General features: G+C 39.3%; 2 protein-coding genes across 2 annotated transcripts; both read left to right on the forward strand.

Annotated features, from left to right (window-relative positions):
- The first annotated feature begins 256 nt into the window (after positions 1 to 256).
- On the forward strand, positions 257 to 14,652 carry LOC102708269 (formin-like protein 6). Its single transcript, XM_040526789.1, has 20 exons — positions 257 to 639; positions 4,827 to 5,527; positions 5,692 to 5,913; positions 5,995 to 6,856; positions 6,942 to 7,055; positions 7,161 to 8,127; positions 8,216 to 8,342; positions 9,840 to 9,911; positions 10,250 to 10,348; positions 10,433 to 10,474; positions 10,675 to 10,755; positions 10,859 to 10,909; positions 11,003 to 11,084; positions 11,351 to 11,445; positions 12,478 to 12,549; positions 12,857 to 12,973; positions 13,135 to 13,203; positions 13,387 to 13,453; positions 13,588 to 13,997; positions 14,162 to 14,652. The coding sequence occupies exons 1-19, from the start codon at positions 567 to 569 to the stop codon at positions 13,845 to 13,847; spliced, it is 4,173 nt and encodes a 1,390-aa protein (XP_040382723.1). The 5' UTR covers positions 257 to 566; the 3' UTR covers positions 13,848 to 13,997; positions 14,162 to 14,652.
- Positions 14,653 to 18,736: 4,084 nt separating this feature from the next.
- LOC102708640 (probable metal-nicotianamine transporter YSL17) lies at positions 18,737 to 23,650 on the forward strand. Its single transcript, XM_040527210.1, has 4 exons — positions 18,737 to 18,941; positions 20,810 to 21,071; positions 21,214 to 21,348; positions 22,297 to 23,650. The coding sequence occupies exons 1-4, from the start codon at positions 18,752 to 18,754 to the stop codon at positions 23,648 to 23,650; spliced, it is 1,941 nt and encodes a 646-aa protein (XP_040383144.1). The 5' UTR covers positions 18,737 to 18,751.
- The last annotated feature ends 203 nt before the right edge of the window (positions 23,651 to 23,853 follow it).

The raw sequence follows: 23,853 nt of genomic DNA on the forward strand, positions 1-23,853 counted from the left end.
TATAAACCCAGCTTCTCCGGTTTCTAGATTCTTGGCTCATTTTTCAGAATTTGTAACTACAAATTCTCAGAAGGTATGTACCGTTTGGGACAGCTTCTGGCAGAAGCAGCTCCCAAACAGGCCCGTAGTTTAGGAGAAAAAACATATAGATTTACTAATATGCCCTGCATGCATGTACAGTGGTATACATGCAGCAGAGGTATTTTTCTTAAATAAAGAGGAATGAAAAAAAAAGGTCTGCACAGATACATGCAGAGGTAGCTTTCGTAAACCGAGAGAGAAAAAGGAAATAAAAAAAAAAGGTCTCGCACGGAACGAGAGAGGCGGAAGGCTGCAATGCAAGGTGCCCGCCCTAGCTAGCGCGCCAGGAGCGCACACGCGCGCGTGCATTTGGCCACTGGCGAGATCCCTTCACGCCCCGGCGGCGAATCGATCAGGCCGGCCGCGCGAGCGAGCGAGCTGCCGCATTTCCGGGGGTGCCGCGCGCCGATCCATGCATGGCATGAGCACGGCGGTGGTGGTAGAAGGGTTGCGCGCGCGGTGTGTGTGGATCTGGGGGTGGCGGCATGGCGCTGTTCCGCAAGTTCTTCTACCGGAAGCCGCCCGACGGGCTCCTCGAGATCACCGAGCGTGTCTACGGTGCGTGTTCCCTTCCCTTCCCCTGCCCCTGCCCACCCCTGCGCCTCCATGCCATTTTGGAGGTTAATTAACCTGCTGGTTCATCCTATTTGCTGTGTCGTATAAAGGGGATTTGTATGTTATTTGATTTGTCAATTTTGGGGATGGATACATACGCCATTTTGGTCCCTTTGTTGGCGTGTTTGCATTTAGGATCATGCTGGATTCGCGATTTCCCTGCCCATCTTTTTGGTGGAATTAATAAATGGTTTAAGGAAATTACAGTTGGGACAGCGATCCAGTTCATTGGGTAAAAGTTGTTACGGCAGAGATTTTTGGACTGTTTGAGATGAAATAGTAGTAAAACGTCGTAGCTTTTTATGTCATCATTAAGGCTCGTACATAATACGTATACTGTCCAATGGAAGCTATATATATATACACCTTTGCCATTCATTGTAGATGTATATTAATTTATATGCATGATATTTGGTGTATTAAGAATAGCTTACCAGGAGTCGAACTTGTCATGAGAGTGATCGCTGTCATTGTTATTTTGCTGGTGTCTTTAGTTATTAAGGGAGATCTTCCATTTAATCTTGCCCACTGATGGAAGTTTTCAGTGAAGCACAGTGAGATATGAAAGCTGGCTTCCATAAGTTCTCTGCAAAAGTACATGTCACCTGTTGCTGAATAAGTCGGGTAACCTGTTTTTCTTCTGGAAGATGAAATCATTCAGTTGCATTGCCAGGGCTATTAGCTAGGTGGGTATATGCCGCTGGAAGAAACTAACTGTTATGAAAGTATAGAAAATAGGGAGCCAATTCTATTATGCTGAAATAGCACAATTATTTTCAATTTTAGATCCACTTGAATATGGGAAATTGTTGCGACCAAACATTTGTACCCCACAGTAACTTCGCACACTATAAAGATTACACTGAAACTCCATTGTAGTTAAAACTTTATAAATTGTTTGAGGGCAATGGAAGGAAATGCAAACTGTCGTTAGCTGACAATATCAGAAAGGAACAAAAGCCTATCAACTGAAATACGTTATTTTAATGAGATTTGCTTCGGTCCAACAAAAAGTACCTCGAGGTACCGGTACCTCGTGATACCAAATCATTTCTGATCATTGGATCTAATAGTGCACATCCTACTTATCTAGATCCAATGGTGGGAAATAATTTGATACCTCGAGTTATTTTTTGTTAAACCGGAGCAAATCTCTATTTTAATCAATGACCCTGAAGAACATGTTACCAATACCACAGAATGGAAAAATGTGAAAGACATTCAGAAAAGATAAAACGAAGCTTCCATGATATGCATTAAATTATTTGAGATTGGAACAGCCGAATGTGATGAGATGAAGCTACAAATGAAAATTATATACTATTTCAATCAAGGATCAATTCGATTATGACCATTCTTGAGGTGCATGTACCACAATTGTCGAGAGTTTTCCTCGATCTCTCTCTACAATCTTATTGACGTTACATGCAATTCAAAATAATTTGTTCAGAGAACCCATTTCGAGATATTTTCTCTGTTTTCTTGCGATCTCCAGATATTTTTTACGATCCATCCAATCAATCACTAAGGAAGTGAAATATAGATGTAATAATAAACTGCATGTAGGTCCAAATGTAAATGATTTGCAAAGCTAATCATCATGTCAATGTACTAGTGTAGTGCCTTGCACTTTGTGAAGGGCGCTAAATAAACGAATTATATTCTATACAATATAAAAAATGCAGAAACGTATTCTCAATGGGAAAGTTGTACCATACATGATTATATGAGATCATTCAAACAGTGTACATGTCTAAATATTTCTTGCAACGGATGATCTGCATTGCGGATGGGCGTAGAACAGAATCACCCAACTCCTCTGTACGAGTAGTAAACCTTCACGGTAGAAACAGAAAAAAATAACAGGCCTGGATAGTGTGAACTGATGTGTACGTGACCAGGATTTTGCCCTATAGAAAACCACATTTCTGGCTAATTATGGAAGATTAAATAAATTCTAAAAATGAATCTATCCACTTATGTTTGTGCAAAAGATGTACATATAGCAAAACTGTAATTTTAAATGAATTTCCATTCTACCATGAAGAACTGTAATTCAACGAGTGACGTACCTGTGAATTTCTCCATGAGAAGTGTACTTGTGGTATAGGGCAATAGATCCAATAAAATGTGTACATTTCTATGCAATTTACTCGAGAATATTCTCATGGCATATTGAACTATTAATTAGCCAGGCCACAAAGTATTTTAATTTCAAAGCAGATATGTCATTCAAGAACTTGAAATATATTGTAATTTTAAAGTAAAAAAACAACACACACCAAATCTTGAACTTGAAATATATTGTAATAAGGTGTTGTGTAGTAGGGCAAGCAATTTTAGCTAGCATACCCATCTGAGAGAACTGGTACATTGCTGATTTGGAGATCGTAGGGATGTTTCAGTTACTACTACTTGTATGTTGCATCTAAAGATATTTTCTTGTAATTTTTTTTTGAAAGATATTTTCTTGTAATTTTTTTTTGGAAGAGAGGCAGGAGCGCTGCCGATCAATAAAAGGAGGAGAAATATTCAGTACATCCCCCAGGAAGTAGACGGGGTCATTTACACTCTAGCAAAGGCTAAGTGTCTCTCGTCATACAGATCCAATGCTTTCTAGGCAATATCACTCGGTCGGTCGAGCGTCATAGATGTGATTAAAAATCCTATTGTTCCTCTCTAGCTAAATTGCCCAGACAGTGTAGACCACGAGGCCATCAAACGCTTTCTTCACCTCCTTTGGGAATTTTCGCTTGCACTCGCTCAACCAGTGCATGAGTTCACCTTACGTCGGCAAGTTAAGGGGGCACGTGGGCCACAACCTTTGAAAAACTTGACGCCAAACTTGCCGCGCAAAACTACAGGTTCCGATGAGGTGGTCAGTTGTCTCATTGAAAACCCCGCAAAGCGGACAAAGGACATTGTTTGGCCAGTTCCTGAGCTGCAGTTTATCTACCTTCAAGATTTTTTCATGAGCCAATAGCCAGGCGAAAAACATGCATTTTCCTTCTGGCTGGGCTTTCCATATGTGGAAAAGTCTATTATCTATAACTCCCCCTGCGAACTGCATTCTGTATGCTGAAGATGTCGAGTATGTCCCACTTGCGGTCCAGTTCCACCTAACCTTGTCCTTGACCTGAGGTTGAATGTTGACTTGCCTGATTGCAGTCCACAGGGTTAGGAATTGTCTTGCTTGTTGCGGGGTTTCTATGCGTCGCAAGCTTCTTAGCCATCTGTTTTGATGTAGCTCTTGCACAACCGTTCTATTTTTCCTAGTGGCCAGGTTGTAAAGGAGTGGAGCTAGGTCTTTTGGCGCCTTTCCTTGCAGCCATCTGTCATGCCGAAAGGCACATTTGGAACCGTCCCCTAGATAGACTATGGTTGAAGCTCTAAATAGATTTCTGTCGGTATCGTCGCAAGCCGTGGGGTAGCCTTTCCACAGACGGTATTCATCCTGCCATTTATGCCATAGCCAGCGTAGTCTCAGTGCTCGTCCGAACTTTTCAAGGTCGCGAAAGCCAAGACCTCCCATTTGCTTTTTAACATAGTGATTTGTAGATTTTATTTTGTTTCTTGCTATACTTACCTACATTTCGGTTGAACTATGTCAAATCCATGTAGTTTTTTGTGTTACTATGTATATACATCCTGTTGATCAAGCAAATGCAACTCTGTTGGCATTTTACTATCAAATCTAATTCTGTTGCACTATTCAGTAGTTTTATTTGACATAAATACAACTGGAAATGGTAACATTATTTCCGAGTTATTGATTTTTCTGTCTTATTAAATTTTTTCATAGGTTTAAATTATTATTAGAGTTTACTTAGTAAAGGCAGGCTTATATCTATTTATGAGTATTCATTTCGCTATTGTTTGTGGTGCAATTGATTTGTCTCATATGCTATGTTATACCTAGATCATCTAGCTGATTAATCATTTGGTCTTACTCTAATGATGATAGATAATGATATTGTTCTATTGTCCAGCCTTTTCTAAAGATCATTGTTTCATTATTTTCCTTGGTGATTAAGATTCCATTTATGCCTTTCAAATGTATGTGCAAAACTATTCTTGTTTTGTCACAAAAAAAATTATCATCATGTACTTATGGTCTTATCCTTTTGTAGTATTTGATTCTTGTTTCACTACGGATGTTTTCGATGATGATAAATATCAAGACTATATTGGGGACATTGTCTCACAACTTCGAATCCACTTTTCTGATGCCTCGTTTATGGTGTTCAACTTTCGAGAGGGAGATGGTCAAAGTTTGTTGGCAAATATCTTATCGAACTATGATATGATTGTGATGGATTATCCACGACAATACGAGGGATGCCCACTTGTTTCTATTGAAATAATTCACCATTTTTTAAGGTCGGGGGAGAGTTGGTTATCTTTAGGTCAGCAAAATGTCTTGATAATGCACTGTGAACGAGGTGGCTGGGCTGTGCTTGCATTTATGTTGGCAGGACTACTATTATATAGAAAACAATTCATAGGTGAACAGAGGACATTGGAGATGATCTATAGGCAAGCACCTCGTGAGTTGATTCAGTTGCTGTCACCATTAAATCCCATGCCCTCTCAGATACGATACTTACATTATATATCTCGAAGGAATGTGAGCTCACAGTGGCCACCAAGTGATCGAGCACTTACATTGGATTGTGTAATACTAAGAAATATTCCAGGCTTTAATGGAGAGGGTGGATGTAGACCAATATTCCGTATTTATGGAAAAGATCCTCTACTTGCTACAAGCAACACTCCCAAGGTGCTTTTCTCAACACCAAAAAGGAGCAAATATGTTCGTCTCTACAAGAAGGTTGGTTTTGAACTACTTCCCAAGTTGACAATTGGTAGATTGGTCACATTGTGTCTAGAATGTACAACACTAATTGTTCTCTAAACTATGTTGAGCAAGTAATATTGCTCAATCTTTTTATAATATATACTATCATCACATCTCATTTTCTTCATTTTACTCAGGTAGATTGTGAATTAATTAAAATAGACATTCATTGTCATATTCAAGGTGATGTTGTCCTTGAATGCATTAGCCTTGATGCGGATCAAGAGCGGGAAGAGATGATGTTCAGAGTTATGTTCAATACATCATTTATTAGATCTAACATTCTGATGTTAAATCGTGATGAAATTGACATATTATGGGATGCCAAAGACCTGTTCCCGAAGGAGTTTAGAGCTGAGGTATGTAGTCCTTTTTGAACTAAACACTCCCTTCTAAAACTATACAATATATAATATCTATTCTTTATTATTTGGTTAAAGGTTCTTCTTTCAGAAATGGACACGGTAAATCAAGTAGATTCCATGGAGGTGGGTAATATAGGAGAGAAAGAGGGACTCCCAGTTGAAGCATTTGCAAAGGTTCAGGAGATGTTTAGCAATGTAGACTGGTTAGATCCAACAGGAGAAGCTGCAGCCCAACTTTTTCAGCAACTTATTTCATCAGAAAACATTCAGTTGAGAAAAGGTTTGTTATCTCCAAATAAGAAGGACTTAAGTATTATGAAAGAGGTAGGGCAATTGAATCTTGATTTGAGATCTCCAACCAACAAAGAATCTGACAATATTAAGGACAAATCAAGTAGTGTTCAACACTCAACTATCTATGTGAACAGACAAGAAAATGATGACATGCAGGGGTTGAACCCACAAGAACCAACCACTGATTTAGATCCAGCCACGGTTTCTCATTACAAATCAAGGATATCTAGCATTGATAAAATGATAAGTTCTCTCGTCCACGAAGGGACAACCCATGTAGTTGGCATTGCTACGGACATGCAATCTCCAATATATAACAAAATTATGAACTCTAGTAGACCAGTTCTGAAGGATCAAAATGGTAAGCTTGATGAACAATCTGGTTCAGTAAAGCGCTCTTCACCCACGATGATTATGCCACACCGATTTCCAGTTTCTAGGTCAAGTTCTCTTGTTTTTAGTAACTCTAGTCCTAGATCACTTTCAGCCTACCCAAGATTTCACAGTGCACCTTCAGCCCTTGGAATTACAACTCTTTTGGAAGACCATGTTTTATTTGGAGAGAATGAGAAGCATATGAAAGTTCCTTGTGTTGTGGTCAAAATTCCATCAAAACAATCAACACAACAACATCCTATAAAAGGTCTAATTTAATTACTATTCTTTTACTAAATACTCTTATTGTTTGTTATAATCAATCTTATGCTAGTCTTTTGATATTGTAATAGTTACTCATGTTCTACCAAAGTGTACACAATCACCACCCCCGCCGCCGCTACCACCTCCACTGGCTCCAGTAGTGCTAGTACCGCTTGATGCTATTATGATGTCTCAGGCAAAAGGTATGCCTCAACAAGCTCAAAACTATCTACGTTTAAATTATGGATGTTAATATATGAAATTTTATAGAGTTATCTCATATAATTGAAGTTCTTTACTTCTGGCAGACCTTCCATCATTTCCATCCCCATCTCCTACTTCGCATAAACAATCCACATTGCAGTTGCAACAAACTATTCAATCCAAAAATCATCAGCAATCCTCAAGTAACAATGCACAAGAGCCATCACAAATTTTTCCTGCTCCCCCTCCACCTCCATTGCCTACTCCATCGTCAACTTCACATTCCACTAGTAGTAATTGTCTCCTTGTCGATTCCATGCTTTCCACATCAACAACTTTGTTGAAACCTCCAATACCGCCACCACCACCCCAATCTCCATCCACTCCGAGTTGCTCTCCTATTAGATTACTTGTATCACCTCCACCTCCTCCTTTTGTTTCTACTTCACCGCTTATTAAAATTCTAGGACCTCCACCACCACCTCCTGCACCTGCACCCAACTCCCCTCCTAGTAGACTTTCACCTCCCCCTCCTCCACCCCCACTACTTGCTTCCACTTCATCTCATGTCCGACCTGCTGCAACATTGCCATGTCGATCTCATGCTTCAACTTCATTTCCTTTGCAACTAGTTGCACCACCACCACCACCACCTCCACAAACATTATCTACTATTGCGTGTTTAGCAATAGCGATGCCCCCACTTCCTAGGGCTACCTCTGCACCATCCCCCCCACCACCACCACCATGTAGTTCAGTAAAACAATTGTCAAATTCGATGGGAAACTCATTTGCTCCACCACCACCTCTTCCTTCAAGTTTCTCAAAGGACAACAAAGGACCTTCTTGCAATGTTGTACCTCCGCCAGCACCTCCTGGTGCTAATTCTACATTGCCTGGTATAAGGGGGCGTGGACCTACACCACCTTCTGGTCCAATGTCTAGAAGCCTTCAGTCTGGTCAGGTTGCATCTAGAAGGTCTAATCTGAAGCCCCTACATTGGGTGAAAGTAACAAGAGCAATGCATGGCAGTCTCTGGGAGGAGGCACAAAAAACCGACGAAGCTTCAAAGTACTAACCTAATAGCACTACTACACAAATAGATGGGCATGTACTTTATGAGTTCAATGTTAATTCATCTTTTGGATGACTTGTGTAGAGCTCCAGTGTTCGACATGTCAGAACTTGAAAATCTCTTCTCCGCCGTGCTACCAAGTTCAGATGGGAAGCGTTCAGATAAGTCAGGAAGTCGTGCATCTGGGTCCAAACCAGAAAAGATTCACCTTGTGAGTTTTTCTTAATAATGTAGCATATGTTATTATTTCTTCTATTAGTCATCTAAAATGCTAACATGAATTCTTGTATTGCATGTTTCATTATTGAATTCATATATAAATAAGGGTTTTGTGAGTCACTAACCGGTGATATTCAAAATATGCACATATGTTCTTTATATATCTATTCTCTTTGGTTTGGCCAATCAAGGGAGAATATTTCCTATTTGTTGAAAAATGTTTTGGTTTGAGGCATATTGGTTACTTGGGTGAAATTTGCATTGATTTTTTTAGTGCATTCTCATGCTAGCTTCCATAATTGTATTTATGATGTTCTATATGGGGTTTCAGTAGTAACCCATCTGTCCAAATTATAAGGATATCAAGAGTTTGAATTTTGTCCAACAATATAAGGACATTCCCAACTATCTAGTCATCTCAACCAGTTGCAGTCATACATTATTTAATTTCCCACATAGTTCTTTGTCTCAAGCAATCACAACCACCCCTTGTCTCAACCTTAGTCTCTGCAAAATGCTCCAAACATCCTTATTATTGCTTAATTGAGAGATATTCATGTGTTCCCACATTATAGCAGTAGAACACAATGTTTCTATCATTTCCTGTTCTACTCAATAGTTGTTTAGACTTATACTAATGGGTATCGATGCCATAAGTCTAAACTGAACCGTTAGATTTCATAGTATTTTTAGTATTTGTCTACCACACCAGCTAAATATAGTTCTTTTATTTGGTCATGACTTTAATTTATGATTGCCACTTGCTAAATTCACTAATAAAGTTAAGACATGTTGTGACTCTAATAATTCATACGGTATATTCTCCTATGTTCGTAATTGTTATAACAAATTGTTAGTTGTTATAGTTAGTAGAATGAATGAATTATATTGTTAATTTCTAGCTTAGTATTGCTTATGTAATTAAACATTTCTCATTTGTACTATTAATTGTTACAGATGCTTAAGTGGCATGTGGATGTAACCATTTACATTTTATCTAGGGCAATGTTAATAGTTACTATCCACTTTGAAAGTTACTTTGGTTCTATAACATCATAATTAGTCAGGTTGTCAAAAATATGGATGAAGGGACATAAAAAACTATTAGCTTTACACCCATTATATAAGTCATCTAACTAATGTGCAGTAGCTTAATCATTGAATCGGTAACTTGGGCAATATATTGACTCTAAGATGCTAGCTATTTTTCACCATTTCATCATTTTCTCTCTTGAGAAGTGATTGTGGCATATATATGCTAGAGGAAATTTTCTTTTCACTTATGACGATACTTTAAGTTTGATTGCTGCCTTCTAAGCTCTCTTTTCCTCAATGGAAAAAGGATATTACTGGTTTTACATGTTGTTAGAGTGAATTTAATGTAAAGAGTGTTCTATATACTATTTATGCCACAATATTTAACATTCTAATTTTTTACTTCTTATATCAATATGTTACCTTCTAATTTTTTTACTTCTTATATACATAGATTGATCTTCGTCGTGCTAATAATTGTGGAATCATGCTAACAAAAGTCAAAATGCCCCTGTCTGATCTGATGGTAAGATGAAAAACAGTAAAATTTAGTATGCTTTATATAACTATATTGTTATTATGTAAAGGTAATGGTATTGTTGGACATATGCCAATAATAGATAGTATGTTAATACTTTGTATGGTTTTTTATTGAATGGTGAATAAGTGAAATAGTGATCAACCCATTTTTAGTTAGAAGTGTTGGGTGTCGCAATTGTGCTTCCTATGCAAAATGGTTTATGACATATAGTAGAAATAATGGGAATTAAGATATGTATGATAAAAGTGTTTCTTCTTATTAGAATGTTACTTCTGTATTTTTGCATTGTTAATGTGTTGATTATTATTTTCTTTTGAGCACAGAGTGCAATTCTTACTTTGGATGATACTATCCTAGATGCCGATCAAGTTGAAAACCTCATTAAGTTCACTCCAACTAAAGAGGAAACTGAACTTCTAAAGGTAATTTGATTAGGGGTCTAAACTATTTTATTTCTAAAGACATTCTTTGAATTCTTAGTTTAGTTACTATGCTTTGATTACCAGGGTTATAAAGGAGATAAGCAAGTACTTGGAGAATGTGAACAGGTGAGATTCATTCTTAGTTTCTTTTAAATTGAGTCAATTCCTCATATAAATTTAAACTTGTGATCTATAAACCCTATTTAGTGGGAAGACATTCCACTACAACTCCTTATTGCATTAATTTCAGAATCGACAGTTTCCATAACACTCTTTAGAAAAGTTTATTGGTTATCTGATTTGGGATACACTGCTTTCTTCTACAGTTCTTCATGGAGCTTATGAAATTACCTCGTGTGGATTCTAAACTGAGAGTTTTCTTATTTAAGATTCAATTCCGTTCTCAGGTAGCACAAATGATTTATTTATTTTATTACTAGGAATTGTGATGTTTTGCTTGGCTTTTTTGATATTTTGAGTTTCTTTCTTACCAAACTATTTGTTTTTCAGGTTTCTGACCTTAAGAGGAGCCTGAACATTGTTAACTCTTCTGCAGAAGAGGTGGGCAATTATTGTTATTAATTCAAATTCCTTATTGTATAACAATTAAAATCATGCATTTCATATAATTTATGTGATGTTCACACTTCACAGATAAGGGGTTCAGTTAAGCTGAAAAGGATTATGCAAACAATTCTTTCATTGGGAAATGCATTAAACCAAGGAACTGCTAGAGGTAATCAAAATTCTAGAAGTATTAGTTATCCATCAAACATTTGGTCAAGAGCAACCAACTGCTATTTATTAATCTTTTTATAAACACCAATTAGATGTCACTTTGTTAATTTTCCTTTATAATTTGGCATGTTCATCAATTCTCATTCCTTCTTTGTTTTAGATTATTTATCTGAGATTTGCATATACTAGAGATACTAGTATTTTATGTAGTCGATCTTAGTTTTCATTGCTAAACTATGAAGTTTTATTTTTGTTTTTCTATAGGTTCTGCTGTTGGGTTTAGGTTGGATAGCTTACTCAAACTAAGTGACACTCGTGCACGTAACAATAAGATGACTTTAATGCATTATTTATCAAAGGTATCTTTCTATTTATCGTTATCATGTTGATATAATTTTGTTATGTTTTTTTTCTAAAGCCCATGCCAATTCTATGAGATATATAATGTCGATATAGGTAGGATGACATACCCAAAAGAAAGATGAAACATTGTTCTAGTGTAAACTTCAAATGTTGTTGTTATATGGTTATGATCATTAGTTGTTCAACCTTTGAAGTTATTTTGGTTCTAATAAAGAATTTATGTTTGACTTTCTCTTACGATAGAAGTTTCACTTTTAACACCTATTTAGTACCTTTTATTTCACTTTGGGCCCCTTTTACTCTTGTCACCATGATGTGCACCATGCTCCATTCCTCTTGTCTCCACCACTATGCCTATGTCCTCAGTTTACCTAGAGATGGCAGTGGTGTTGAGGAAAAGGGTACAAAATTAAACGAAAGGTAAGAAAAGGTTGTCAAAAGGGGATTCTGGACATGAAACTTTGGTAATAAAAAGTGACCCAATCTTAAATTTTCTTATCTTCTAACAATACCAATGTAAGCCAAAAGTAATGAGTAATTTGTATGATGTTGTTGAAAACCTGGAAGAGCAAAAACATGTAACTTGGTGAGAATTATAGAACATGTTATGGACTAACATAAACGTGATTCTATTATGCCCACTACTTGGATTTATTGTTTTAATGATTCTTCCTTTAACCTGTATTTTGTTAATCTATAGCTAGTTCCTCATTTCTTGATGCACTTTGTTGGATTATTAGTAAACAGTAAACTTAATACTATCCACAAAGTAGAAACCTACTTCACTATCCAATATTTGAACTTGGCATCCTGTATATTCTCAAATGTGCAGAGATTGGACTCTTTTTTGTGTGTTCCTTTACACTTTAAATATTAACTTCTTGAGGTGCAAAGTCTATAATATTTCTAATTTCAAAGTGGAGCCTTGCTTGGTGGCATTATGTTTGCTTCTTTAAATTTTGTGATTAAGTTTTAATTACAGTTGGTATGCTTGAACTATCCATTGCTTACAAAGTTAGGATCTATAGGTACTTTGCGAGAAACTTCCAGAACTTATTGATTTTCCTAAAGATTTGGCTAGCTTGGATTTGGCTTCAAAGGTATTAGATTCAATCAGTTATTGATGTACTCCCTTCGTTCCATATTATATGTCATTTCATATTTTGTTCCAAGTTAATTTTTTCTTAATTTAACCAAATCTATAAAAATATAACAATATGTGCAATTACAAATTTATGCATTATCAAGATATATTTAGTATTGGATAATGAAACTATTTAAATGTCATAGATATTGATACATTTTCTATAATTTTGCTCAAAGTTTTACTTAGTATGAAAACTAAAACAACTTATAATATTATTGTCAACTGTTGATTGAGATCGAAGTGAAATTGATTTGATGCAGATACAATTAAAGTCATTAGCAGAGGAAATGCAGGCCATAAACAAAGGACTCGAAAAGGTGGAGCAAGAACTAACTACATCAGAAAATGATGGCCCTGTGTCAGACATATTTCGCAGGGTAATTACAACTATTTTAATTTTTTTCTAAGCATTTTTAGTAATTTAGTTCAACTGTTTCGCTACTATATTGCGTAAATCTAGGCACCAGCATGTTGTTTAACATACAAAAGAGTACCACGACCACTGGAAATGTATAAGGCTAATTTCCTTGTTTAACAGACACTGAAGGATTTTCTAAGTGGTGCTGAAGCTGACGTTAGAGCCTTGACTTCACTATATTCTAATGTGGTATGTTTTATCACTTTGATCAAATTTCATATCTGAACTATACCACCTAACCAATATTTATGGTAACCATATCATTGGTTGATCATATTTACAATGTCGTGCTACAAGGTATTAGTGATGAATTCTTTTCCTTTTATCTAGGAGCTCATCTATGTTTATTACAAATATGTTATATATCTCCAGGGAAGAAACGCAGATGCATTAGCACTTTATTTTGGAGAAGACCCAGCACGTTGCCCATTTGAGCAAGGTGAAAGAAACTTGCAGTATATTTCTATTTTCTCTAGTTGTTTCAAAATTACTTTTAGTTCAATTGGGAGTTTGTGAAACATGCTAACATTAGTATTTTTCTCAAATTATTTCTTGTCCTCAATTTCTTGCTAGTGGTCATAACACTCCAAAACTTTGTGAGATTGTTCGCACGTTCCCATGATGAGAATTGCAAGCAATTGGATCTAGAAAAGAAGAAAGCACATAAGGAAGCAGAAGCAGAGAAAACCAAGAAGGAACCTGAAAGGGCACAAAAGGAAGCAGGAGCAAAGACAACTAAGGACCAAGAAAATGAGAAAACTAAGCACAGCAATTCAATCAAAGAGTTGGGTATCTCACTCCAGTCACCAGCTCAAACTGCCAGTGCCAAATGATAACTCTTAACAGATGAACCAATCAAGACTAGCTTTTCCTCTCTCACCCCTCCCTCATTCCCTCAGATGAAAATGTACATGATAGATTGCACTGGGTTTTCTTGCCAATGGATTGAGGCAGCTGCAACAAGAAAGTCACAGAATGAATGGGTAAGTATCCTAATATTTTGCAGTCTTTCTAGACATTAATTTCTTTTGAATACATTGGAGAATATAGGTTTGTATTATTCTAGTTATATATATTTGTATTTCTCTCTGTCTTAGTAAAGTATTCCACATCTCCAACAACTCATTTGAAATTCTCTCCTCTGCAGATATTATGTAGCAGAAGAATTAGTACTGAGGAAAGGTTACTGGAGACAAACTGTACAGTTCTAACTTAATTATAGTAATGATCAGAAGCATCCTTGCAATTATGTTTATTTTGTTCCATCACATCTAGGTAATATTCATTCTAACATAAAATAAAATTTATCACTAGAATCCTGTTTAGGTGAGTAGATTTGTAGGTTTTGTTGTAAAAAGAAATAAATGAAGGCTTATTGTATTTCTTGTCTTCTCTTTGTTGGTTGGCCTACTAGTGCTTGTAATGATGGAACCTAGGATTGTTTGGAGACATGGTGTGGATGCAAATATTTTAAAGAGTTAAGACATTTTAATTAGATCTAGAAAACACACATGAAAACGCATCGAAGATTTCTGTAGGAATTATATTATTTTGTTGTCATTGGCCTATTTTGCATGTAGTATCACAATTAAGTTATGCTTTATATAATGGATATTTACAAGTTGTAATTGTAAATTTTACCTGCAACAAAAAAAATTATCATTGCAACTTATTCTAATATGTTATTTGGATGGTGTGCATCTGTCGGCTATAGTAGCTCCTTGTGGATTATAAATATTTATTTACCTTTGTTAACCATAAGCGTTGCATCTGATATGCATTAATTATATTTTGCCCAGTTATGTTTTTTTTTTTGGATACATGAAAGACACACATGGAGTCATGCAAACCACATGTATACAATCACCAGTACGTCCTCCTAGTCCTAAGTACCAATGTAAGCTGAGGCTAGTCGCTAGTGGTAATATTGAGATGTAGCTATAGATCAGACACATGATATTTAGCAAAAAAAAAGGCAGTGTTACATCTTTCAACATATGCAAAAAAAAAAGAAAATGCTTTAAATGTTATTAATGTTCTATGAACATTGTTTCAACAAGAATTGGTTTAGATATTCCATCACTCAGTGAAAAAGATTTGATCGCTCAATAAAAATGTGTAAAATAGACGCAACATTCAAGACAATATATGTTCCAAAATAGTCGAAATACTTATTGCAATATCATGACCCCCAGTAAAATCCATAAAACATCAAAAGCAACACAAAGAGCCTGCTTCTTTAGATATGGTTTCTTTCGGTTTTCGTCCTCTCTCGTCTCCCTGACTACATGTGCACGTCCTTGTGTTGTGACCACATACGCTGGTGTCATCTGCTCAGGTTAGTGTTGTTCGCTACTGTAGTAGAAAAATCATATGCAGGCAGTCAAAATGGGCCTACCTATCCATGTGTTTCTACACCTATGGCTTTTGTATTCGATGTTATTGACTTTTACATCTATGTTTCACCGTTCGTCTTATTCAAATGGTTTGTTCAAATATGTAAAACTACACATCATGTTTAGTAGTAAATCAAATCATAATAAAATAATAATTACTCCCACCCACCAGTTTTTTAGCCCAAGGTTGACTTTTGGATTTATGTTTTACCATTCGTCTTATTAAAAAAATTATGTAAATATACAAATGCATGTTCAAAGTATATTTATTAATAAATTAAATTAAAAATAATTAATAATTATGTCAATTTTTGGATTAGGAGTTGTCAAAGGTAAACTCAAAATGTTGATGACATCAAATAAAAAAGAGAGCGCATGTAAATTTTATGAATAAAATGAATGGTACAATATAGATATAATAGTCAACGGTTTTAAATTTCTTTAAAAAACAAGAAAATATATGGTTAGGCCATCCATAAGTGGTAGATGTGTGGTTCGTTCCGAAAAATTTTAGGCCCCGTGTCGTGGTGTCCATTGTGCTGTTCCAAGGCCAGCGAATAAATTAGTAAATTACTCGGTTTCTCCACTTGAGAATGATTCGTTAGTTATTGTAATACATTCATATATGCCTGACCGTATAGATAGCCATAAGGCACAATGGTCCGGCCACAGCATGGCCATTTGTCAAGACACACACGACAAGGTATGACTGGTGTTAGGCCTGGGCTGGCCTGGCTCAACAGTTGAGCCGTGGTTGGGCTGATCCTTTGGCACGAGGTTAACCTGGACGAATTAGTATGGAAAAAAAATAGTTAAGAGACTTAGCCTAGAGAGAAGAGTATATGTAAAATAGACTTATTCTAACCATATAAGACACAACTTAAAGGAGAGGGACAAAAAATAGACTTATTGTAGTTAAGTAAGACATGGTCAAAAGAGGTGAAGGAGAAAAATTACACTTATTTAATAAGGAAACACGATAGGCCCTCATGCCTTCAGGCCATTCCAACATGGCCTGAGTCTTATTCAGCCAAGAAAAGATCATTTCCTCAGCATAGCCATAAGGCACAATGGCCCGGCCACGGCATGGCCATTTGTCAAGACACACATGGCAAGGTATGACTGGTGTTAGACCTGTGCTGGCCTGGCTCAACAGTTGAGCCGTGGTTGGGCCGATCCTTTGGCACGAGGTTAACCTGGTCGAATTAGTATGAAAAAAATAGTTAAGAGACTTAGCCTAGAGAGAAGAGTATACGTAAAATAGATTTATTCTAACCATATAAGACACAACTTAAAGGAGAGGGACAAAAAATAGACTTATTGTAGTTAAGTAAGACATGATCCAAAGAGGTGAAGAAGAAAAATTAGACTTATTTAATAAGGAAACACGATAGGCCCTCATGCCTTCAGGCCATTCCAGCATGGCCTGAGTCTTATTCAGCCAAGAAAAGGTCATTTTCTCAACTACGTGGTGAGTTTGATTGTCGTCCTCAAACTATAAAACCGGATATAAATAGTCCTTCAACTATTAATACTAGGCCAATAAATTTCCTCGGCTGTTTGAAAGACGGTTTCGCAGCATGTGGAACATATGTGGAGCCTACTTGGCACTGTTTTTAGAAAAAAAAACTAAGCGGCACTCACCTCCCTCCTCACATCGCTCCTCTCTCTATCACAGTATCACAACATACCCCTCAGGTGGCAGGGGGTATGCTGCTCCTCACGCCGGCAAATAGCAGCAAAAGAAAATAAAAAGAACAACAGCAAATCACTCCACTAATAAAAGGAAAGCATGAACTCAAACAAGAACAACAACTAGCTATCTCCTTAGTCACGAATCACGAAGAACATAAGAAAAAAATATTTTTAGAATTATCGGTGTCAGTCGTTGGTTGCAGTAACTCGTGACCAGCAAGCTAGCTAGCACACAAGCACGCTAGCAGGCAGTTCCAGCTCTTGTTGGACGAGAGGTGCGGAGCTAGAAAATTAATTATCAGGATCACCGGATCAGAATACACTAATTTTACTTAATATTATCTTAGCTACCTAAATAATATAACAATGAATTTCGTCAGACGTCCTTGGAGTCGGCTGACCCCGACCAATACATACACTGTGGCTCCGCCCTGTCACGTGACGAGAGCCAACACCACAGGCGCAGGCTGCACCTACCGGGACACAGTGACGGGGCGATCGGTGGAGGCCGAGGCCGCAAGGATCCTCAATGTGCGACGGGAGTCGCTGAGCCAGTCGGCACCCTTCATGTCCAGCGACGTCACATGCAAGGCGCTGGCAGTGGAGCTGCAAGGGCCGGGGAGAGCCTGTGTCCGACGAGCGGAGTACGCGCATACAGGCCACACGTGAATGCACGCCAGCATGAGGTCGAAGATGCAGAAGCGCGCCTCGTCGATTTGCGACTCTCTCTCTCTCTCGTGGGATGGGTACGGGTGTTTGACAAGCTTCGTCGGAGCAGCATCAGCGAGATGGAGAGGAGGGGAGGAGTGGAGATTTTGTTTTAATTATTTTTTTGCTGATATACAACATAGACGTCACCTAAAATGAAGAAGGGAAAAAAAAAGATGACACGTAGGCGCCATATACCATGAAACCACTGTCTAAACCATTAAAATAGGTAATTTGCAAGTTATGGTTTCAATAGTCGAGGGAGTATCGATTTTACGGTTAAGCGATGTGATTCAGATACGGCCAATAGGTGATGGAGGAAAAATGATATTTTCTCCCTTCTAAACCATTGGTGCAGCCCATAGACGGACACAGCCCGGCCGGGTGCATAGGTCGGTCGTGCATGGGCCGTGCCGGGCTATGCAGCCGATCTGGCCATCTATACCTTTTTTAGTTTTTGAGAACTCCGGCCATCTATACCTGAACGTGCGTGAACCGCCTGTCAAATCTGTTGGGGTCGAGGACTCATCGAGGTTGAGGACAACAGCAAAGCAAGCAAGAACTGAAAACGGCGGGAGTCTACTATACTTGGCGGCAACCACACGACAGCTCCAACCAATTCAACCAGCAACCCATGAATGCATGCACCCTCCCATCCCATCCCTCCCTCCAAAACCCAACCTCGTCGTCCCTCCCGCCCTCGCATCGTCGCGTTTCCCACTCTCTCACCACCACGCGCGTACCGGAAAGCGCAGAAGCTAGTAATTAAAATGGCGCCGTCGGTGGAGGAGGAGGAGCAGCAGCAGCAGCTGACGGCGGAGGCGTCGTCGTCGGAGCGGGCGTTCGAGGGGGAGCCGGTGCCGACGCTGGGGGAGACGGTGACGGCGCGGTCGGCGGCGGTGAGCGTGGCGCTGGGGGCGGTGGTGAGCGTGGTGGCGATGAGGCTGAACCTGACGTCGGGGCTGGTGCCGTCGCTGGGCGTCCCCGCGGGGCTCCTCGGGTTCTTCATGGCGCGGGCGTGGATCCGGGTGCAGGACGTCTTCGGGGTGCCGCACCTGCCCTTCACCCGCCAGGAGAACGCCCTCATCCAGACCGCCGTCGTCTCCTGCTCCTCCATCGCCTTCACCGGTATATAACTATATATAAATGCTGCTTCTTGCCTCAGCTAATATATTTCATTCATTACTCACTCTACCCCTCCTCTCCAGAAATACGTCAATGGGTTTGGAATGCTTATATGATTATTTATGAGAAAAAAAAGCTTCATGAGGATACAACAAACACATTTCATTAATATGACAAACTTAATTTTAAGTATTTATTGTATATTTTTACAAAGATGAACACTCAAAGCTTGAGGATAAATAAGAGAAGCACATGTGGTCAGGGGTGGAGCTGCTTCATTCCAGGGAACCCCTCGGAAAAAAATTTAGCTAGAGTTTATTAATTTTTATCATATATTCATTAATGCAATCCAAATTCAAACACCCATAGCAATCTAAACCTAGTTCAAAGCACTAAAAAAAGAAATAGATGGCACACTTCTCTTTTTTATTTTAGCTCCGCCCCTGTATGTGGTGTGGATGTGTGGTGACGGAGCCATGGGTGCATGCATGACTCCACTCACCAGGGTTTAAATCCTGGTGACCATGAATATTACACACACGCAAGCGAGTTTTCAAAACAAATTTAGTGACCCTATGGATGTGTCACTGGTTTCTCGTATTTTTGAGTGTGTTAGGGAGCGTGTTTGCAAAATAGTATCTGAAAAAGTTAAATACAAACGTTGTAAGTATGTTCTGGCGACAAACCCAAATGGGCCACATGGGCTGCTTGTTTGAACAGTGGAATATGCTAATTTTGAATTTTGAAATTACTTTGAGCTTTAATCTTAGAAATACTAGTGAGTGGCATCCTGTTCCAATGGCACTCCATTGGTACCGGATTTGATACATGTTGGCATTATCAGGTTTAGTATATATCTACTTATCTAGATATCAGGCTATACCTTAATTAATTTGTCTGCAGAGTTCCTAAATGCAAAACCTTGTGGCTATATGTTACTATTGTCCCCTACAAAACCATGCAGCTATGTGGTAATATTCTCTCCTATTGCAAACGGAAAAAAAGGGAAGAAAAGTTGTCGTAGACATGTACATTGTTAACAAAATACAACTTGGACAATAACATGTACTGTAATATATTTATTCATAATAGAAAGAATACTATGATATTATAAAACAAATCATTGAAAATTAAAGGTATGCGGACATTTAAAGATCTTTGAAAATATATCTATACTAGCAATAACTTGGTACATGTTCACATTACTGGGTTTAATCATCGTTTATATAACTACATTTATTCTAAACAACAGTTTACAAATTAAGTTCCTGGTTCGATGGATGTCAATAAATGGGGTTAAGAGCAAACCCAACAGATTATCTGTTCTATCATTCATTCTAAAAATAATTGATGTGAGGAAAAAATGGTTTAGTAGGTCATCGATCCCATCATCCAAAAATAGAGAATCATCCATATTGAAAAGAGATACTCTAAATATAGATATTCTCTCTTCTTCCTTCAGATCGCAACATCCAATCAGAAGAGGAGAGAGCAATAACAACATGAGAGTATGGAGTTACAAAATATTAATAAAATATATACGAATGATGTAATATAGATGTTCTGTTGGATTGATAACTGATATGAATAGAGAATCTATTTTGGATGGTTATACAAATAATAATATGGATGATGAAATTTAAATGAGCTGCTGAAAATGCCCTAAGAAACTTGATACACTATTTCTAAGAGGTTTTTATAAGGTGATAATGTAAATTTCATTCCTACCACAGTACACCATTCAATGGTCTAGAAACGTTGTTCTTAAACCTCGTTTCCTACTTTTACATGACTAATAAAAATTGAATTTTACTTCTATCTTACTCTATTAGATTCTCCTATTTTTGTTGATGTGACTATGTTGATTTTAGGTGGATTTGGAACATACATTCTTGGGATGAGTGCCAAATCAGCCACTGAGCGGCACATTGGCAATGAAGGCAAGAACATGGATGAGCCAAACATTGGGCGGTTGATTGCCTTCCTCTTCCTCGTCAACTTTGCCGGATTGTTCATCATAATACCGCTCAGGAAGATGATGATCATCCGCCACCGGCTCACATTCCCAAGCGGCACCGCAACGGCTCACCTCATCAATAGCTTCCACACCCCCCATGGCGCCAAGCAAGCAAGGTACCTATCTAATAACCAAATAAATAGCCAAGAGGATCATGACAAATTAACAATGTTTGGACCTTGGTATTTCAAAAGTTAATAATTTGATCATATATAGCAAAGTTGTTGAGTTGTGAATCATTTGACTCTACATTGACAGACAACAAGTAGGGACGCTATTAAAGTCCCTCGGTGCAACAGTATTGTGGCCTCTTTTCCAGTGGTTATTCACAGGAGGAAAGAACTGCGGCCTTGAGGCCTTCCCTACCTTTGGCATGTTGGCATATCAGCGTGGGTAAGTCAGATTTATTAGGTTGTAGTTTGGTGGTAACCATTACATGTACATTAAATAAGTGTTGGTTTTGACATTGCCATGCCCAGCGTACACACCAGTAAAATGACATTTATGTTTATTTATAAAAACCCTTAAATATACAATCTTTGTATTATGGAATCAACAACTGAAATGTCTAAATATTTTTGAAGACATTATTGACTAAATTTGAACCGTTCAATTGTACACACATTTCACTACAATAGTAACTAATTACTACTTTCTTTAAAGTTAATGTCATTCTCTCTTCTCTCATGAAGCCACATTACCTCAATTATTTTTATAGTCTTAGGATGATATATCAAGGGTATAAATTAAGTTACATCATCTTAATTATTTTTAGCCTTAGGATAATACATTAAGGGTGTAAATTAAGTCACATCATCACAATTATTTTTAGCCTTAGGATGATACATTAAGGGTATAAATTACATCTCTTCACAACACCTCAATTGTTTTTAGCCTTTGGATGATTCATCAAGAGTGCAAATTGCATCTCTTCCCCCCAAAAACACACTATACAACCATTTATAACCTATGGATAATTGATAAATTCACAAAAATATATAAACACATGAAAAAAAATCGTATAGTAGGTAAGAATTTTTTTTAAAATTCATATCTACTATGTTATCACATAGTTCTCCCGCAGCAACGATCCATCTAGTTGTTCTAATCCTTGGGTTCCATTGGATTCATAAGGAAATTTTCAAATTTTGAATCTATTAGTGATTGTAGTTAAGTGTATTAGACCAGCATTTTAATTGTTTGAATGTAGGAAAAAAGTTGAAAATCAGCTAAACTCTATTTATTCTTTTCTGAAAATATTGTCGAAAGTTCCAAATTTTTTGTTCCCAAAATTTTCCATTACGAAATGACAATAGCCGCTGGTGCTAACATTCATACCAGGTTCTACTTCGACTTATCGACGACAAACGTCGGCATCGGCATGATCTGCCCGCCGATGATCACCGCCTCCATGCTCGCTGGCTCCGTCGTCTCGTGGGGCATCCTCTGGCCGTACATCGAGACGAAGGCCGGGAGGTGGTTCCCGGAGAACCTCGACGCCAACGACCTCGGCGGCATCATGGGCTACCGCGTGTTCGTCGGCGTTTCCATGATCCTCGCCGACGGCCTCTTCACCTTCCTCTCCTCGCTGGTCCGCACGGCCAACGCCATGCGCAAGCGGCGACGCGGCTGCGGTGGCCACGCCAGAGCTTCGACGACGACGTCAGCGGCGGCGCCGCCGTTCCAGTGCCTCAGCGCCACCGAGCGGACCATGCAGACCTTCGACGATCGGCGGCGGGCGCAGGTGTTCCTCCGGGACAGGTTGCCCGCCTGGGTCGCCGTCGCGGCATACGTCGCCCTGGCTGCCATCTCCACCGCCGCCGTGCCGCGCCTGTACCCGCAGCTCGGGTACCGCCACGTCGCGGCCGCCTACGTCGCCGCGCCGGTGTTCGCCTTCTGCAACGCGTACAGCGTCGGGGTCACCGACATGAACCTGTCGGCGACGTACGGCAAGATCGCCATGCTGGTGTACTGCTCGTGGGTCGGGATCGACGGCGGCGGCGTCGTGGCGGGGCTCGCGGCGTGCGGGATCATCGTCAGCGCCGTCTCCGGCGCGTCCGACTTCATGCAGGACTTCAAGACGGGTTACTTGACGCTCACCTCGCCACGCGCCGTGCTCGTCGGCCAGGTCGCCGGCACGGCGCTTGGCTGCGTCGTGAATCCTGCCATCTTCTGGGTCTTCTACAAGGTGTACAACATGGCCGGCGGCGGCGCCGCCGCCGACGACGACGACGTCGCGCCCTACGCGAGAGCATACCGCGGCATCGCCATGCTAAGCGTCGGCCGGCACGGGCTGCCGGAGCACAGCCTCCTCCTCTGCAAGCTCTTCTTCGCCTTAGCCCTCGTGCTGAGCGCGGCGAGGGAGGCGGCGGAGCGGAGGCGTTGGCGCGCGGTGCGGTACATCCCGAGCACCGTCGGCGTGGCCGTGGCGTTCTTCGTGCCACCGAGGATACCCGTGGGCATGGCGGCGGGCTGCCTGGCGCTGCACGTGTGGAGGACCCGCGTCGACGCCGGCGGCGCCGGGCTGCTTTCGCCGGTGGTGGCGTCGGGGCTCATCTGCGGGGACGGGCTCGGGTCGCTGATGTCGTCGATGCTGACGCTGCTCGGAGCGCGGCCTCCGATCTGCGTTAAGTTCTTGTCTCGCTTTCAGAACCAGAAGCTGGACGCTTTCCTCACAACACTACGCGCCTCCTAGTTGCTTCAAGGATTGTTTAAGTCAACTGTATGTACACCCTCATTTTATTATTTTAATAGATGACCGTTACTGATTTTGATACACGTTTGATTATTCTTCTCATTTAGGTTTTTATATAATTATAAAAAAGTTATAATTAAAACTTATTTAATAATAAATCCACTCACAACCAAGGTTTTAAATAGCGGGCTAACACATTTAAC

This window comes from Oryza brachyantha, chromosome 8 (genome assembly GCF_000231095.2).
Source record: "Oryza brachyantha chromosome 8, ObraRS2, whole genome shotgun sequence".
In the NCBI taxonomy this organism is placed as follows: Eukaryota; Viridiplantae; Streptophyta; class Magnoliopsida; order Poales; family Poaceae; genus Oryza; species Oryza brachyantha.

What these genes read in the sequence shown, in the direction of transcription:
- LOC102708269 (XM_040526789.1), top strand. Translation starts at nt 567, where the DNA reads ATGGCGCTGTTCCGCAAGTTCTTCTACCGGAAGCCGCCCGACGGGCTC. An exon ending in TGTCAGACATATTTCGCAGG is followed by an intron (nt 12,974 to 13,134) that starts GTAATTACAACT and finishes CTTGTTTAACAG; the next exon opens with ACACTGAAGGATTTTCTAAG. An exon ending in ACGTTGCCCATTTGAGCAAG is followed by an intron (nt 13,454 to 13,587) that starts GTGAAAGAAACT and finishes ATTTCTTGCTAG; the next exon opens with TGGTCATAACACTCCAAAAC.
- LOC102708640 (XM_040527210.1), top strand. Translation starts at nt 18,752, where the DNA reads ATGAGGCTGAACCTGACGTCGGGGCTGGTGCCGTCGCTGGGCGTCCCC. An exon ending in CATGGCGCCAAGCAAGCAAG is followed by an intron (nt 21,072 to 21,213) that starts GTACCTATCTAA and finishes CTACATTGACAG; the next exon opens with ACAACAAGTAGGGACGCTAT. An exon ending in ATGTTGGCATATCAGCGTGG is followed by an intron (nt 21,349 to 22,296) that starts GTAAGTCAGATT and finishes CATTCATACCAG; the next exon opens with GTTCTACTTCGACTTATCGA.